The 19,276-nt window shown below is 45.3% G+C and overlaps 1 protein-coding gene across 13 annotated transcripts in view; it reads left to right on the plus strand.

Moving 5' to 3' along the window:
- Window positions 1–19,276, plus strand: part of CERT1 (ceramide transporter 1) — a 156,552-nt gene that overhangs the window by 20,485 nt on the left and 116,791 nt on the right. The window contains exons 1-3 of one of the 13 annotated variants that reach the window (XM_043547186.1): window positions 2,296–2,893; window positions 3,336–3,649; window positions 4,270–4,872. The exons of 6 other annotated variants lie outside the window; for them this stretch is intronic. In XM_043547186.1, the coding sequence (XP_043403121.1) occupies window positions 4,594–4,872 (279 nt within the window). In that variant the 5' untranslated portion in view covers window positions 2,296–2,893; window positions 3,336–3,649; window positions 4,270–4,593. Of the gene's footprint in view, window positions 1–2,295; window positions 2,894–3,335; window positions 3,650–4,269; window positions 4,873–19,276 lie in introns of those variants that run through there. 6 more of the 13 variants (XM_043547184.1, XM_043547188.1, XM_043547185.1 and 3 more) reach the window with 6 other exon arrangements.

The following is a 19,276-nucleotide window of genomic DNA, read 5'->3' on the forward strand; positions in this document are numbered from 1 at the left end:
AATCATGTGTTCTGCACTGTCCAGCCTTTTTCTGGACAATTCAGGTATTAAAGGTCCATTGCCCCTGTAAAGGGTCTGTATTCAACTGTTAGCTATTTTAACTGAAGTTACCAGGCAGTTCAGTTTAAACACAACACTGGATTATTTTAGATTAAAAAGAATTATTTATTTACAAAGAGAGGTTTTAAGTGATTACAGGTAAAAGGTATTAAAGTCAGAAATGGTTACAGGAAAAATAAAGATAAAACGCTTCCTAGGAGCTAAAACTTAACAAGCTAGAGGTTGGTTCAAAGTAAAATTCTTACCACAGGTTCCCAGCAATATGGCTGACCAAATTCTCAGGTCAGATTCTCCCCGCAAAGTGAAAGGGCTGGTTCCTTTGTTGTCTTAAGTGAAAGAGTAAGATGATAGGATGTTTTTGCTCTTTACTTTTATAGTCCAGTCACCCTATGAATTGCATTTTCTTGAGGGTTACCCCTAGATAAAGTTCCTTCCTGCTGTGAGGAAGGATACCTGGAGACTCGTGGTGAAGAGGTTCCATGTTTGCTAAAATGCAGGTTGATCTGTTCCTGCCCCGCTTTGTTGCCAAAGGCGACCATTGGACAGGTGATTGCCAAGCAACTTTGACACCTGACTTAGAGGTGTCAGCTTGTACCTTGTCTTTGAGAAATCCATTTACACACTCCACAAATCTCCTAGGGCAGGGATTCTCACGACAAATTTTTTGGTGGCCTCAACGCTTGCTGGTGGCCGCACTGATGCTTTTTTTTCCTGAAAAATTGTGTTTTCCTAAAGTTAATAAAGTAATATGCACATATATACATCTAAATCATTGTAATTTATTTATGTAAGGTTTTGGGGTTTTTTGCAGACTCAATAATAAAAAATTATGCACAGTTATCTCTATTCTTTACTGGACCTAACAGAATTGAAACACAAATAAGGTTCTTTGCATGTTCTTGTCTTTTTTTATTATTATTATTTCTTTTGCTTTTTTTGGTTATAATGGTTGTTTGTATAATAATTCTGAAGTAAATTTAAAAATGCTTTGACATAATAGAAGTCCAAATAATAATGAAAAACCTCTTGGTGGCTTGGGTCTGGGGTGGGAAGGAGAGGCACAGCTGTGGCTGGCCCGGGGCTCCTCCAGGCAGGTGGGGGTGGCTCGGGGCTTCCGCCAGCCTGGAGCTCCTCTGGACGAGGGGCAGGGTGCTCCAGGCTTCATTCAACCCAGAGCTCCTCTGGGCAGGTGTGTGTATGTGGGGGTCTTGGAGCCTTGGCCAGCCCAAGGCTCCTGTGGGGGGAGGTGCTCAAGGCTTCTCCAGGCGGGGATCTTGTGGCTGCAGACGCAGGGGGTCTCGGGCCTGCGGCTATCGGGGGGGAGGCGGAAAGAAGGGGTGGAGTTGGGGGCTAGCCTCCCTAAAGAGCAGCTCCACCTGCCGCTCACCTCCTCGTGCCCAGGCCCACTGCTCATCTCCTGCGTCCCTCCTCAGTCCCCCACCCGCTGCTTATCTCCTCGCTCCCCTGCCCACCTGGAGAACTTCCACTTACTGGTGGCTCACCGCTAACCTCCTCACTCCCCTCCTCACAGCCAGACCCCACCCTGACCCCTGCTTCCTTACCCTGCTGCTGGCTCACTGCTAGTCTCCTTACTCCTTCACCAGGCCGCACACTGCTCACCTCACCGCTTGCCTTCTCACCCCCTCCTTGCCACCTCACCTTGCTCCTTAAGCATTGTGTGTCCCACCTGAGTCTCCAGAGAGGCAGCGCATGCAGGAGAAACAGAGGAAGGGGAGGGGCTGATGCTTCCCCCCTACTGCACAGGAAACTGCTGTGGCCGTAGGGAAACCTGGTGGCTGCATGCAGTCAAGGTAGCGGCATTTGAGAAACTCTGTCCTAGAGTATGCCTACGCTGTAATGTATGCCTGGGTTCAGACTCGTGCTGGAACCCAGACTCCCCCTTCCATCTACACACAAATATCTCCAATTCTGGCTCAGACTTAGGCTCCCAGGACCCTGTGGATATGGAGGGTCTGAGCCAGAGTCAAGCTGTGACCCAGGGTTCAAGCCCTGTTGCTTTGCAGTGTAGATGCAGCCCTATCTCCCTCCCCCATTCCTTACTCGGGTTCTGGGACTCTGCCAAAAGTATCACACAATCCCATGGACCAACTTCCTTTGTCCTTTGTCTCCCAACAATCTCCAACTCCAGTGAAAACGGAAGCAGCCCCCCCTTGATGTGCAGCAGCAACTCGGTGAATCAGCATTAACCCTGCCATTATCTTCTGACCACTGAGCTGCAAACATCCCATTCTGTATTTGTAAAGGAGACTGAACAGAAGAAACCTTTTGCAAAGAGTGCTGCTTCATGGTCATGGGAACACAGCCAGATTTTGGTAAATCCTTGATGCAAAGCCAGCAAAAAGTGCACTTTAGTAAGAGTACCAGCAATGATCGCGCATACCAGCAAACAGCAAAGAAGCTGGCAGCTTTGCAATTTACCGGGCTGGTGACCAATGCAGAGAGCAGATTAACTGTCTCAAAAGTGAGTACTGGAAAACCAGGGATTAGTACGGCACCTCGGGCAGATGGCCAACATCATGCCGGTTTTATGGGTATGACCTGGGTGCTGGGCATCGTGCCCAGCACAGAGCCAATGCTAACCTGTTAGCTGGAAAGGGGCCCTGCTGGTCCCAGAATCCAGTATGGGGGATGATGGGAGCCAGCAGCAGGCCGTGAGGACAATGAAGTGACTCTGTTGCTGAAACCAGTTCTAGAGCAGGAGCAGCAGCACATTCTGGGTCCATACTTGGAGCAACTGTTTGATGCCCCCGTGAGAAACAACCCACCTCAGAATCTGCAGCAGACACAGATGGACAGAAGCTGCCCGAGCCTGGTAAGTTTCTGACTGCGTTTTAATGTTTATTAATACACTAATTGGAGGCATTTCTGCTCTACGAACTGATGCAAAAGTTATGCAAATTGTCAGATAGCAGTGTGTACCCACTAATGGCAGATTGTATGCCAATGCCTTGACACCCCACTCCCTCCCTCCTATGCCTGTAAGTATGCTACTTTGTTAGCACTCACCGGTCTACTGAGCTGTCTGGAAACAGAGAACTATGTGGGGTTGAGGGATGTGGAAGTGTGTTTTTGATTTACAAATCTAGTCCCAAATACTACTGGATTTGAAATTTGCCCAGAAATGTGCCAGAGGTAAAGAAGAGCGGGAAGGCTGTGGAGTTCTGCGTGTTTGCATGCAGCCATAACAGAGTAAGTCATATGGAAGCTAATGTAGCATCCTGTTGATTCCCTCATGAATTCTGACCTATTCCCAGGTGCTGATAGCTGCAAGCTTTTCCTGAAGCAGGAACTTCAGTCAGTCATATTCTGGGGAAGAGCGTATTTTTCAGTGCCATCTCGGTAGCTGACCAGCCCGCTCCATTCAAATGTGCTGTTCAATCACTATATTTGAATACCTCGGTTGCATAAACTGCAGTTTCCTACCTGCAGCTTGGAATAACATCTCCCTTTGCCGATTGGGCACCACAAGAACTGCTATGTCCTTGAAAATATGGAAGGCCTGAAATGATAGTAAAAGATTTTGTAGCACAGTCACTGATGGCACTCTTCTCCCCTACCCCCAACTCAGGTAATTCTGCAGTGTTCTAAAACCAAACAAACAGCTTTGCATTTTTAACTCACTGCTGTGTGTGCACTTATTTTGCCTCAATTAATCAAGCTGTGTCCAGTGAAATTCTGTGGTCTGAAGCATCCCTCTCACAATATGTAGAACTACAGTTTGGAGAAGTATCACTTTGTCCATAGGCGCCGACTCCGTGGGTGCTCCAGGGCTGGAGCACTCACTGGGAAAAAATGATGGGTGCTGAGCACCCACCAGCAGCCCCCATATCAGCACCTCCTCCCCCAGCGCGTCCTGCCCACTGGCGAGCCCCATTAATCAGCACCTCCGCTTCCCTTCCCGCATGCCACAATAAGCTGTTCCATGGTGTGCAGGAGGCTGGGAGGGAAGGGGGAGGAGCGAGGAAGTGGCGTGCTCGGGGGAGGGGATGGAACTGGGTGGGAAGAGATGGGGTGGGGGCAGGAAGAGGTGGGCGGGAGTGAGGCCTTGGGGGAAGGGGTCAAGCACCTCGCGGCACTTTGGAAAGTCAGCGCCTGTGACTTTGTCCTGGAAACTCCAAAAGGAATTTTTCTGTACTCCTGCACTGAGCTATTTGAGACAGTAACCCTCCATGTCTTGTTCTGTTCCAGGCCCCTTGACCTTCACTGGCTGCAGTACCTCCACCTTTTGTACACATTGCATCAGAAATCTGGGCCAGTGTACCTTCACGAACCATTCAAAGAGGAAGCCTTTCCCTGATGAATTTAGGGTTAAGGTTTTGGACAAGACCAACAAGCAGGTCCTGTACCAAAAACAGAGGGACTTGCGGCTAGAGGAAAGGCATGCCAAGAGGAAAGGCTCAGGCTGGCTGCACAGGTTGAGGCCAGGGTTTCATTGCGGAAGCACGCATTTGAACAGGATAAGCGAATAGGAAAGAGCTCAGCAGAAAACTTTTTCAGTGGCTCATATTGCTAATGACTGCAAGAGTAGTCTGCAAGGCTCTAGCTGCATCACCCACACCACACCCTGAGTCCCTTGCCTGCTACCCGGTGCTGCAGTCCAAAAGCAGCTTAGAAGACTCCAGGGCTGGGTGGCACATCCATGAGTGGCTGGGCAGGGCAGCCTTGCCCCATGAAGCCCTCCATATTCAGTCCCTCCCCTGTGGATGCCTTCAACTCCTTCTCACACTGCCAACTCCATGGCAAATGGGGAGAGAAGAGAAAGGAGAACAGGTGGCCAGAGGTCATGCCACGGTAGGAAGTTTATGTCCTGTACATGATTTCACTGTTTGCACTGGTTCATGCACTTCATTTTTTCTGTAAAATTCTGATACTGGTGTTTTGATGTGATAATGACAGCTGGCCTGTTTGGGAATTGATGAATTTTGTACTTTTCTAATACATTGTTTATATAAAGTTTTTTTTTATTTCATCAAGAAAGTTTATTGCTATCACTGCTTCACATCATACAATGTATATTTAAAATAATAAAGGTAAACGCATGATCAGGGACAGTTATGAATTTGTCTGCAAAGACTACCCTGCAATACAGTTGTCTAGCAATACATACTTCAATCTTTTCCTTACATCAATCCATACTGTGACTACCTCCACCCACTTCAGAAGTGGCCATGTCGTTCATAAGTATATGGCATAGTACTAAAACCTGCCACAATCAATGAGCCCCTCTCCCAAACACATTAATAATGGTACTATCTCCCCCTCTTCCATTGGGCCATGTAAGTCAGTAAGGTGGGAGCACAAAGTATCCCTGATGTGCCTGGGTGCATCCAGCTCCATTTGTGATAGGTGCACTTTCTGGCTGAGCATACTGATTCAGTGGCCCCTTGTGGTCATAGGTCTATTCAGGGGGAAATGACTCACCTCTGGCTTCACAAAAATTGTGAAGAGCACATCAAGCCACAGTAATGTGGACAGCATTGATTATGCTGGCATCCAGATGGGTCTCTAGACATCTCCAATGGGATTTCAGCGAGCCAAAGGCACATTCAGCAGCCAGTCGTCATCTGCTGAGTGTGTAATTTAAACTGTCTTTTGCCGGGCCCTTTTAAATTAGGGTATGGTTTCATAAGCCAAGGTAAAGTGAGTATGCAGGGTCCCCCAGAATACCAGTGGGGACAATAACTCCATTTATGACCAATCTCATTTGGTGAGAATAGTATCCCAGCTTGTCCATGAATGTAGACTCCTGATCAGGAAAAAACCCTGGCATTGTGAACTTTCCCAGTGCAGTCCATGTTAACATTCATGAATCCCCCTCTGTGGTACATGAGGACCTGGATATTTAGTATCTTTTGTGGTTTATGTACTCGTTCTCCTTGAGAAGGGCAAACTGTGGGCACGAGTCTCATCAGTGGCACCAACACAGTTTGGAAGCCTCATTCTCTCAAAGCCAGCAGTTACTTCAGGAGTATCTTCTATGCCCACCACCTTGGGGGTAAACTACAAGCCTAATTGCCTCAGAAAGCTCTGTCACCACTTTACCATAGTCAACTCTCCAACACCAAACTGGTATACAATGGACCTGTAGCAGTCTAGGTTAGCCAGCTTTCCAGATGGCTATAGCAATCTGTCTTGTGTCAGGGCAAGCTGCTCACAAAGCTCCAGAAATGTAGCTTTCTTCATGCAAAAGTTCTGGACCCACTGCTGGTCATCACAGGTGTGCGTGACTGTGATCCCACCAGTCTACATAGCGGGCATCAGTGCTTGTACTGAGTAAATGAGCAGCATCAGCCAGTGTGAGTCTGTTATGCCTGGTTGGTGGTGGTACTCTACTACCACCTCCTGCTCTGTCATAAGCTCTGTCACGTGCCTTTGATAGGTCAGAAAACACTGCCGAAATGTCTACCAGCATTTCATGGCAGCTCTGACTGTTTCGTGACACCGGAGTGAAAGCAAAACGAAGAGAAGTCTTTGAAAAGGTGTCTCCTCAGTGTTACTGGCTCTGGTAGCTGGGAACACAAGGACCAAAACAGTGGCTGGGCAGGATGTGTTGGTGGGCTATTCAAAATTCTTGTAAGATGCTGGGTGGACAGTCAAGTTTTTCCACAGTTCACCATGGTCCAAGTGTTAGAGCTGTCACATTTTTGGGATGGTGCCAGTAGCATGTCTGTGCGCTGCAGTGTGGATGCCAGAGCCCCAGTTTTGAGCTCTAGTTAGAAAGATCTTAATGTAGGGTTAACAGTCTATGTAGATGCTCAAGCCCTGGTTTCTCTAACCCAGGTCAGCTGACGCAAGTCCTGCTATCCCTGGGCTTACATTAAGGTGTAGACATACCCTTTCTTTAAGAACCCCAAAAGGAAATAGTGGATGAAATAGCCCATTCCCATGTTATTTTGTTCACCAGTTAGGTCTAGTTTTTTGACACACCAATTTTGGTTCACTGATTTTTAATTTACACTTCTTTTTAGTTTACTCAGCATGATTTTAATAGTCTTTGAATTAAGTCCGTGAACCTTTTTGTTTGGACTAACTCAGTTTCTTGTCTCTGTTTTGTAACCTTTCCTATTAATATTTATTATAGGTTATTGTGACATTTATGAACTTTTGCATACTTTTTACAGTTAAGCTCTCAATTCAGGTAAATATGGAGCCCAGTTATTACAACAGGAGAGAATTTGCATTTCCCTCCTCCCAAGTACTTTGTAGGAAATCCATTTCATACACGTTATCCAAAAAGCCCTTTGAAGTTCCTAATAATTTCTAGAGATTGTGTTAGTTTCCTAGAAAAGTGACATACAATTCCACAGTAACACACAGATACAATTGCATTTTTAGTACAATTGACCCCAAAGGTATTAAACTTAATTCAATAATGTGTATCTTAATTCCATAAGTTTTTGTTCAGGATATTGTCAGTCTGTCACAGGAGGATCAAATGTTCTCACACTTTTTATTTCAGAGATGCCCTCTGGAGGTGGCTCTTGGGGGCAGGTAAGGGGTGGCTGGTATCTAAAAAGGATGTTGAGGGATGCTGCAGGTCTGGGGATCCAGTGTTTTGTGTAGGAATATAGGTCCTGTTAAGGTTTCTTCCCCACTTTGAACTTTAGGATACAGATGTGGGAACCTGCATGAAAGAACTCCTAAGCTTATTTTTACCAGCTTAGGTTAAAACTTTCCCAAGGCACAGATTTTTTTATTTATTTTTGCCTTGGGAACCAGCTTAGGTTAAAAACCTGATGTGCTGCCACCACCAAGCGATTTAAACAAAGAACAGGGAAAAAGACCACTTGGAGACGTCTTCCCCCCCCCCCCCCCCCAAATATTCCCCCAAGCCCCACACCCCCTTTCCTGGGGAAGACTTGATAATAATAATCTCACCAATTGGTACAGGTGAATGACAGACCCAAACCCTTGGCTTTTAAGAACAATGAAAAATTAATCAGGTTCTTAAAAGAATTTTATTTAAAGAAAAGGTAAAAGAATCACTTCTGTAAAATCAGGATGGTAAATACTTTACAGGGTAATCAAATTTAAAACATAAAAAATCCCTCTGGATTTTTTAAAAACCTTAAGTTACAAAAAGACACAAAAACAGGAATACACATTCCCTCCAGCACAGCGAATTTACAAGCCAAAAAACAAAAGAAAATCTAACGCATTTTAGCTAAATTACTTACTAACTTCACAGAAGTTGAAAGGCTTACATCCTTAATCTGTTCCCGGCAAAGGTGTCATGCAGACAAACAAAACCTTTTGTGTGTCATCTCTCTTCCCCCCCCCCTCCCCCATTTGAAAATATCTTGTCCCCTCGTTGGTCATTTTGGATCAGATGCCAGTGAGGTTACCTTAGCTTCTTAACCATTTACAGGTAAAAGGATTTTTCCTCTGGCCAGGAGGAATTTGATAGCACAGTATACAAAAAGATGGTTACCCTTCCCTTTATATTTATAACAGGCTCACGTTAGGTTTGGGTGAACTATGGTTTTAAACTGAGTTGGTATATTAACATGAGCAATCAGCCCAAAGCATATGACCAAAAAGAATGAGAGATTGAGAGTTATTGTGTTAAACTTATAGTGACCCTTTAAAATACCATATCCTCTTATTTAAGGTATGGACTGAACTAATAGAAATAAACCATGGTTAGCTGCGTATCAGGTGCTATAAATAATTGGCTATATAAGAAACTGCTTCATCTGGCCTTAGCTAAAGTAATATAATTAGCAGTAACATCACTTGTTTGTAAAGGGGTATAAAAAGTAAACTCTTAAAGAGTCCATTGCTAATACCTACTTGACCAAGTTGGAGCTGAGCAGTATGGGTCTAAGCACTTTTGGGTTTAGTCCATTTTATAAGTGTCTTGATCAAATGCTTAAATGTTTTGTTACTCTTTGGGTGCAATAAATTGCTTATTTTTTAAGCTTTTTAGGCATGTTTAGAGCAAATACCATTCAGCCTTTGGATTTAGTAAAGGAATTTATGGTTAAATTAGTGCTGTGGTAATATCCTGGACAAATAATAATAATTCTAACATTGTGCTTCATACAGTGTATTTTTTGATTGTCAACAGTGATTGGGCCCTCTCTTGTGAAAGGGTGGGTCTTGAAAGAGCCCTTGCATATGCAACCTGCCACATTACACTTTTAAAAGCTGTTTTGCAATCTGTATAAGATCCATATCCAAAACATTTTATGTGAACAGTCTTCTCTTTCTCCACCCTGCTCTCCTATTTGCCTTAATGCTCTCTGGAGGCCTGCATGTGCAGCTTTGCATTTTCTGAGGCTACTGGGGAAATAGGTTGAAAGGGGAGCCAGAGTTCCCCTTCTTCTGCTCTAGGTCTGGATGGTGGATAGTGACTCCTATTCACTCACCACTCCTTGATTAAATGATCCCCTCCTTTACTGGCCTTTCAAACCTACCAAGGGCAGGGAGGAGGAGTAGAGCTGGTAGCTGAGGATCTGTGATGAGCACCTCGGAAGCCTGCTCCCCCAGCAGATGTCACACTGATTCCCCTTCATTTATTCCCAGTTTGCTTTTTATTAAAAAAGGGAAAATTACATTCAAAAGCTTCATTAATGTGGAAGGCTGCAGGCTCTCTAAGCTCTCCAGAATGTGTATTTCTTAAAGCTGTGTTGTAACATGAGGCAATGTCACATTAAGGTCCTTTTTACATATCCCTTCAAAAAAGCTAGCATTAGAAGAAGATAAACATTAGAAAAATAGTAAGTAGTTAAGATGACACTTTCCACACAGTACAGCCAGGCAACCTTAACTTTGCCCCCTTAGGGATGCCAAAAAGGAACAGGAACATTGCAGAACCTTCCTAATCTAGAACTGCCATTTTCTTTTTGCCCATTTGACCTCTTAGAGATCTTGTGAAGAAAAATGTTTTTTATTTTTGGGGGGGGGGGGGGGCAGGGGGGAAGGTTGATCTGCAAAAAGTTCTTCAAAATAGGTTGTGGCTGCTTCAGCAAAGTAATTTTCCTATGGATTATGAAGAGAGACTGCAACTTTAATATTATATTTTATATATATTATTATATATTATATTATATTTAATATTATATTTAATTTTTCTCCATATTGATTGGAAAGTAAAGCAGTATGAAATCTGTTCCATGGTTTATTTCCTCTTTATTATCTCTGTATAGAAAGTTATAATGGTTGGGTATTAAATAATTTTGTTACTAGTACCAGTCAGCTGATTGGTTGTAGTGTGTGCTGCACTTCTGAAGGGAGATTACAGTTCTCAGGCTCATGGCCAAAAAAGCATTTGCCATTTCATAGTAATTTTGTTGCTTAGTTATGTTAAATAACCTAACGATATTTTTCATTTGCTTAATTTTAAAATTATCTTCTTGAAACTTTGTTTTCCTCCTTAAACTGATAGAGTAGAGAGAGAACTCTGAACAGCATATTGTCTTCTCATACGTACCATGTCTTAGGCTAGTTCTCATATTGTGAAGGAAATACTAGCTGAAACAGTTATACACACACCTAATATGTTGTTCTCCTTGGAACCATGAGTTCTATATCATAGAACCTAAGGTAGGTAAAAAGAGGATGAGGCCAGAGATTAAAGAAGTGAGGGGAGGAAGTACAGTTGCACTTCTGTTAAAACTAGAGAAGAGCTCCCCTTCCTCTTTCTGGTTTGGGTAAGCCAAACAACTTAGCCCTGGTCTACACTAGGAGTTTAGGTTGAATTTAGCAGTGTTAAATCGATATAAACCTACACCCGTCCACACGATGAAGCCCTTTTTTCGACTTAAAGGGCTCTTAAAATCGATTTCCTTACTCCACCCCGACAAGTGTATTAGTGCTTAAATCGGCCTTGCCGGGTCGAATTTGGGGTACTGTGGACGCAATTAGACAGTATTGGCCCCCGGGAGCTATCGCAGAGTGCTCTATTGTGACCGCTCTGGACAGCACTCTCAACTCAGATGCACTGGCCAGGTAGACAGGAAAAGGCCCGCAAACTTTTGAATTTCAATTTCCTGTTTGCATGGTCATCTGTAGCTTGCCACGCTGGCTAAAGCTCATCAGCAGAGGTGACCATGATGGCGTCCCAGAATCGCAAAAGAGCTCCAGCATGGACCGAACGGGAGGTACGGGATCTGATCGCTGTATGTGGAGAGGAATCCGTGCCATCAGAACTCTGTTCCAGTTTTCGAAATGCCAAAACATTTGTCAAAATCTCCCAGGGCATGAAGGACAGAGGCCATAACAGGGACCCGAAGCAATGCCGCGTGAAACTTAAGGAACTGAGGCAAGCCTACCAGAAAACCAGAGAGGCAAACGGCCTCTCCGGGTCAGAGCCCCAAACATGCCGCTTCTATGATGAGCTGCATGCCATTTTAGGGGGTTCAGCCACCACTACCCCAGCCGTGTTGTTTGACTCCTTCAATGGAGATGGAGGCAACACGGAAGCAGGTTTTGGGGACGAGGAAGATGATAGCTCACAGCAAGCAAGCGGAGAAACTGGTTTTCCCGGCAGCCAGGAACTGTTTCTCACCCTGGACCTGGAGGCAGTCCCCCCCGAACCCACCCAAGGCTGCCTCCTGGACCCGCCAGATGGAGAAGGGATCTCTGGTGAGTGTACCTTTTAAAAATACTATACATGGTTTAAAAACAAGCATGTTTAATGATTAATTTGCCCTGTCATTTGCGGCTCTCCTGGATGTACTCCCAAAGCCTCTGCAAAAGGTTTCAGGGGAGGGCAGCCTTATTCCGTCCACCGTGGTAGGACACTTTACCACACCAGGCCAGTAGCACGTACTCGGGAATCATTGTAGAACAAAGCATTGCAGTGTATGTTTGCTGGCATTCAAACAACATCCGTTCTTTATCTCTCTGTGTTATCCTCAGGAGAGTGATACCATTCATGGTCACCTGGTTGAAATAGGGTGCTTTTCTTAAGGGGACATTCAGAGGTGCCCGTTCCTGTTGGGCTGTTTGCCTGTGGCTGAACAGAAATGTTCCCCGCTGTTAGCCATGGGGAGGGGTGAGGGGCTAGCAACGTGGTGGGGGGAGGCAAAATGCAACCTTGGAACGAAAGCACATGTGCTGTGTATGTAATGTTAACAGCAAGGTTTACTGTGAAAGAGTGTAGCCATTGTTCTAGAAAATGTCTTTTTAAATACCACTGTCCCTTTTTTTTCTCCACCAGCTGCATGTGTTTCAAGGATCACAGGATCTTCTCCTTCCCAGAGGCTAGCGAAGATTAGAAGGCAAAAAAAACGCATTTGCGATGAAATGTTCTCTGAGCTCATGCTGTCCTCCCACACTGACAGCACAGACGAATGCATGGAGGCAGACAATGTCAGTGCAGGAAAGCACAAAATGACTGAGAGGAGAGGTGGCGGGCTGAAGAGAGTAAGTGAGGGCTGAAGCTGAAAGGTGGCGGCAGCGTGATGAGAGGAGGCAGGATTCAATGCTGAGGATCAAATGCTGGAGGATCAAACCAATATTCAATGCTGGAGGATCAAACCAATATGCTCCAGCATATGGTTGAGCTGCAGGAAAGCAGCAGGAGCACAGACAGCCGCTACAGCCCCTGTGTAACCAACCGCCCTCCTCCCCAAGTTCCATAGCCTCCTCACCCAGATGCCCAAGAATGCGGTGGGGGGGCCTCGGGCCACTCCACCCCAGAGGATTGGCCAAGCAACAGAAGGCTGGCGTTCAATAAGTTTTAAAGTTTTAAACTTCTAAAGTGCTGTGTGGCCTTGTCCTTCCTTCCTCCACCACCCCTCCTGGTGCTTCTCTCCTCCACCACCCCTCCTGGGCTACCTTGGTAATTATCCCCCTATTTGTGAGATGAATGAATAAAGAATGCATGAATGTGAAGCAACAATGACTTTATTGCCTCTGCAAGCGGTGATCGAAGAGAGGAGGGGAGGGTGGTTAGCTTACAGGGAAGTAGAGTGAACCAAGGGGCGGGGGGTTTCATCAAGAAGAAACAAAGGAGAACTTTCACACCGTAGCCTGGCCAGTCATAAAACTGGTTTTCAAAGCTTCTCTGATGCGCACTGCGCCCTCCTGTGCTCTAACAGCCCTGGTGTCTGGCTGTGTGAAACCAGCAACCAGGCGATTTGCCTCCCACCCCGCCATAAACGTCTCCCCCTTACTCTCACAGATATTGTGGAGTGCACAGCAAGCAGTAATAACAGTGGGAATATTGGTTTCGCTGAGGTCTAACTGAGTCAGTAAACTGTGCCAGTGCACTTTTAAACGTCCAGATGCACATTCTACCACCATTCTGCACTTGCTCAGCCTGTAGTTGAACAGGTCCTGACTACTGTCCAGGATGCCTGTGTATGGCTTCATGAGCCATGGCATTAAGGGGTAGACTGGGTCCCCAAGGATAACTATAGGCATTTCAACATCCCCAACGGTTATTTTCTGGTCTGGGAATAAAGTCCCTTCCTGCAGCTTTTGAAACAGACCAAAGTTCCTGAAGATGCGAGCGTCATGTACCTTTCCCGGCCATCCCACGTTGACGATGGTGAAATGTCCCTTGTGATCCACCAGTGCTTGCAGCACTATTGAAAAGTACCCCTTGCGGTTTATGTACTCGCCGGCTTAGTGCTCCGGTGCTAAGATAGGGATATGGGTTCCGTCTATGGCCCCACCACAGTTAGGGAATCCCATTGCAGCAAAGCCATCCACTATGACCTGCACATTTCCCAGGGTCACTACCCTTGATCATAGAATCATAGAATAACAGAGTTGGAAGGGACCTTTGGAGGCCATCTAGTCCAACCCCCTGCCCAGAGCAGGACCAATCCCAACTAAATCATCCCAACCAGGGCTTTGTCAAGCCTGACCTTAAAAACTTCTAAGGAAGGGGATTCCACCACCTCCCTATGTAACGCATTCCAGTGTTTCACCGCCCTCCTAGTGAAAAAGTTTTTCCTAATATCCAACCTAAACCTCCCCCACTGCAACTTGAGACCATTACTCCTTGTCCTGTCATCTGCTATCACTGAGAATAGTCTAGATCCATCCTCTTTGGATCCACCTTTCAGGTAGTTAAAAGCAGCTATCAAATCCCCCCTCATTCTTCTCTTCTGTAGACTAAACAATCCCAGTTCCCTCAGCCTCTCCTCATAACTCATGTGTTCCAGTCCCCTAATCATTTTTGTTGCCCTTCACTGGACTCTCTCCAATTTCTCCACATCCTTCTTGTAGTGTGGGGCCCCAAACTGGACACAGTACTCCAGATGAGGCCTCACCAATGTCGAATAGAGGGGAACGATCACGTCCCTCGATCTGCTGGCAATGCCCCTTCTTATACACCCCAAAATGCCATTGGCCTTCTTGGCAACAAGGACACACTGTGGACTCATATCCAGCTTCTTGTCCACTGTCATCCCTAGGTCCTTCTCTGCAGAACTGCTGCCTAGCCATTCGGTCCCTAGTCTGTAGCGGTGCATTGGAATCTTCCGTCCTAAGTGCAGGACTCTACACTTGTCCTTGTTGAACCTCATCAGATTTCTTTTGGCCCAATCCTCCAATTTGTCTAGGTCCCTCTGTATCCTATCCCTACCCTCCAGCGTATCTACCACTCCTCCCAGTTTAGTGTCATCCGCAAACTTGCTGAGGGTGCAATCCACACCATCCTCCAGATCATTAATGAAGATATTGAACAAAACCGGCCCCAGGACCGACCCTTGGGGCACTCCGCTAGATACCGGCTGCCAACTAGACAATCACTATCCGTTGAGCCCGACAATCTAGCCAACTTTCTACCCACCTTGTAGTGCATCCATCCAGCCCATACTTCTTTAACTTGCTGACAAGAATACAGTGGGAGACCGTGTCAAAAGCTTTGTTAAAGTCGAGGAATAACACGTCCACTGCTTTCCCTTCATCCACAGAAACAGTTATCTCATCATAGAAGGCAATTAGATTAGTCAGGCATGACTTGCCCTTGGTGAATCCATGCTGACTGTTCCTGATCACTTTCCTCTCGTTTAAGTGCTTCAGAATTGATTCCTTGAGGACATGCTCCATGATTTTTCCGGGGACTGAGGTGAGGCTGACCGTCCTGTAGTTCCCAGGATCATCCTTCTTCCCTTTTTTAAAGATGGGCTCTACATTAGCCTTTTTCCAATCTTCCGGGACTTCCCCCGATCGCCATGAGTTTTCAAAGATAATGGCCAATGGCTCTGCAATCACATCCGCCAATTCCTTTAGCACTCTCGGATGCAACACATCCAGCTCCATGGACTTGTGCACGTCCAGTTTTTCTAAATAGTCCCGAACCACTTCTTCCTTCACAGAGGGCTGGCCACCTCCTCCCCATGCTGTGCTGCCCAGTGCAGTAGTCTGGGAGCTGACCTTGTTCGTGAAGACAGAGGCAAAAAAAGCATTGAGTACGTTAGCTTCTTCCACATCCTCTGTCACTAGGTTGCCTCCCTCATTTAGTAAGGGGACCACGCTTTCCTTGGCTTTCTTCTTATTGCCAACATACCTGAAGAAACCCTTCTTGTTACTCTTAACATCCCTCGCTAGCTGCAACTCCAGGTATGATTTAGCCTTCCTGATTCCATTCCTACACGCCCGAGCAATATTTATATACTCATCCCTGGACATTTGTCCAATCTTCCACTTCTTGTAAGCCTCTTTTTTGTGTTTAAGATCAGCAAGGATTTCACTGTTAAGACAAGCTGGTCGCCTGCCATATTTACTATTCTTTCTACACATCGGGATGGTTTGTCCCTGTAACCTCAATAAGGATTCTTTAAAATACAGCAGATCTGTATCAGCAGATCTTTGTATCTGTATCTGATATCAGCAGATCTTTGATTGCGTTGGCTACTTGCATCACAGCAGCCCCCACAGTAGATTTGCCCACTCCAAATTGATTCCCGACTGACCGGTAGCTGTCTGGCATTGCAGGCTTCCACAGAGCTAATGCCACTCACTTCTCAACTGTGAGGGCTCCTCTCATCTTGGTATTCTTGCGCCTCAGGGCAGGGGAAAGCAAGTCACAAAGTTCCATGAAAGTGCCCTTACGCATACAGAAGTTTCGCAACCACTGGGAATCGTCCCAGACCCGCAACACTATGCGGTCCCACCAGTCTGTGCTTGTTTCCCGGGCCCAGAATCGGCATTCCACGGCATGAACCTGCCCCATTAGCACCATGATGCCCACATTGGCAGGGCCCGTGCTTTGAGAGAAGTCTCTGTCCATGTCCGCATCACACACATCACCGTGCTGACGTCGCCTACTCGCCCAGTATCGCTTTGCCAGGTTCTGGTGCTGCATACACTGCTGGATAATGTTTGTGGTGTTTAATGTGCTCCTAATTGCCAAAGTGATCTGAGCGGGCTCCATGCTTGCTGTGGTGTGGCATCTGCACAGAAAAAAGGCGCTGAACGATTGTCTGCCGTTGCCCTGACGGAGGGAGGGGCGACTGACAACATGGCTTACAGGGTTGGCTTACAGGGAATTAAAATCAACAAAGGGGGTGGCTTTGCGAGAAACTGAATGGCCCCCTCAAGGATAGAACTCAAAACCTCAAGGGTAGAATTCAAAACTGGGTTTAGCAGGCCGTTTATTTCACAGAGGGAGGGAGGAGAAAATGAATACAAAACAAATCTGGTCTATTTCTTGTTTTGAGCCACTTCATCTATCTTTATACATCTTGCTGGCAGCAGACTGTACAGTACGACTGCTAGCCATCATCATCTCCTGGGTGCTCGACAGAAGACGGTGCAGTATGACGACTAGCCATCATCTTCTGCTGGCTGGAGGTTAAAAGACAGTGCACTGCCGGTAGGACTGAATCGCCACAAGACAAAACAAGGGAAATGACCTGGCTGAGTCACTCCCATGTTTGCCCAGGCACCTGATTAAAAGAGCACCCAGGACTACGTCGATGACGGCTACCAGTCATACTGCACTGTCTGCTGCCAAAAGGCAATTAACTGCTGCTGTGTAGCAATGCAGTACCATGTCTGCCAGCACCCAGGAGACATACGGTGACGGTTAGCTGAGCGAGCTCCATGCTTGCCCTGGTATGGCGTCTGCACAGGTAACTCAAGAAAAAAGATGCAAAACGATTGTCTGCCCTTGCCTTCACGGAGGGAGGGAGGGAAGGAAGGGGGGCCTGACGATATGTACCCAGAACCACCCGCAACAATGTTTTAGCCCCATCAGGCACTGGGATTTCTACCCAGAATTCAAATGGGCTGCAGAGACTGCAGGAACTGTGGGATAGCCACCCACAGTGCCACGCTCCGGAAGTCGACGGTTGCCTCGGTACTGTGGACACACTCCGCCGACTACATGCACTTAGAGCATTTGTGTGGGGATACACACAATCGACTGTATAAAAACGCTTTCTGCAAAACCGACTTCTATAAATTCGACCTAATTTCGTAGTGTAGACATACCCTTAGTGTTCTAATAAATCCCACTTCCTTGGCTGCTGTGAGAATTCACCCTTCTGTTTCAGTCTCTAACCATTGGATGAGGTACAGACTGCCATTTACCTACTCTTCCTATTTCTGCACCTGAACAGGGAGGTGTTACTGGATCACATGCTCTGGCATCTGAAAAAGAATGCATTTTTATCAGCCTTGAATATATTGCTATTCTGGAGGGTTGTGGCTATCTCCTGACTTGGCATTAATGAAATTTCATGGCTCTGTGCTTTTATATAAATATAATATTATGACAGTATTTCATATTTTCAAAGCGCTTGTATCTTTACAACAGTCTTGTGAGGTAAGCAATTTTTCTCATTTTGAATAAGGAATATGAAAGCTTTCATTTTCCCAAAGCTATACAGTTAATAGTTGGCACAGCCAGGGATTGAGATCAGGAGTTCCTGATTCCCAGCCCTATGCCCAATTCACTAGATTAACTGCTGTGTTTTTAGTATATAAATATTGCCTACAAAAAAACTGTTAAAATAATGTTGAACTTTGTGAAGCAAAGCACTCCAGTTAGGAAATGTCAGAATTAAGGTTGCCTGTGCAATCTTAATTCACTTCCCTTGTGCGTATGTGTTATGATAGCCTGTACTTACTTGATCCTATATTGCTTTTCAGAGTGAGGCAGGAATCTGAGTTGGCTAGCTAGGGAAACAGTATTGGCAGTTTCTTTTTGAGGCAGCCTAACGTTTGTGGAGAGAGGCAAGTAATTTACCAACTAAGCCTCTTTTTTCCTGTCTCCCTCCACAGTCTAACTGCATTCCTTCTTTGTTCAGCTCCTTCTTCTGTCACTTGCTGCTGTTGCCTCCTTATAGAGCTCATTATATCTATCCATGGTGCTGTCAGACAGAGGCAACCAAGTACCTAATCACTAATTCCCTGCTGCACTAGCTATAAACATACTGTTAATGTTTTATTTTAAAATCAATTTTAATCGGAGCTATCCTACCCATGAGTGATTGCAGATCTCTGCACATGTGAATTGGTGACTTCTAATATTCTGTTACAGTATTCTTTTAAATTTTCTGTTAGCCTTTTGATTAAATGTGATTATCTGGGGATTCTGAAGGTTCTTTGTGATCTGTCAGACCATACTTTTGTCTGTCAACTAGCATTGCATTTGTATCATTCGACATGAACACAAATGTTTAGTAGGTGATCTAGCTTATGGTTTTATATTGCTGTCCATTACTACGGTATCTAAAATCAGTAGTAGTAGCCATAGTGGACTTCATGGAGTGTCTGCCTCTCCTCTTTTTTTCTGAAGTTAAAACTCAGCTGGGGTTATTTATTAGTTTTGCTTTTTTTAGTCTGCTATAAGATTTGTTTGTTTGTTTTTTATTTGGATGGCGGAAGGAGTGTTTGGTCTATGTTTGGGTAGAATCCCAAGAATACTTCAGTGTTTTTAAATAGATCTTGTGGCAGTTGCTATAATGTTTCATCAACTCTTACTATATGCAATATGTCATGCTGTAAACTTCTGCTGGCTGTTTTCTGGGTTGGTGTAAGGTGTAATTTATTGGTTTAACATTTTTTTAAACGTAAAATTTATCTAAAATTCTTATTTAGACCCACCATACAAAATGGAGCTAATACTATAATCGGAATTTAATTAACTCCATAGTTAAAAAAGCAAATAGTGTGGTCTACAACACCTTATAGCTAGACTATCAGCATTCTGCTTGATATAGCTAATCTTTATTATGCTTAATTCTAGCTGTGCTTCTCATATTCCCCTTTTTGTTTCCCTCCA

Source organism: Chelonia mydas, chromosome 5, assembly GCF_015237465.2.
Source record: "Chelonia mydas isolate rCheMyd1 chromosome 5, rCheMyd1.pri.v2, whole genome shotgun sequence".
NCBI classification, from domain to species: Eukaryota; Metazoa; Chordata; order Testudines; family Cheloniidae; genus Chelonia; species Chelonia mydas.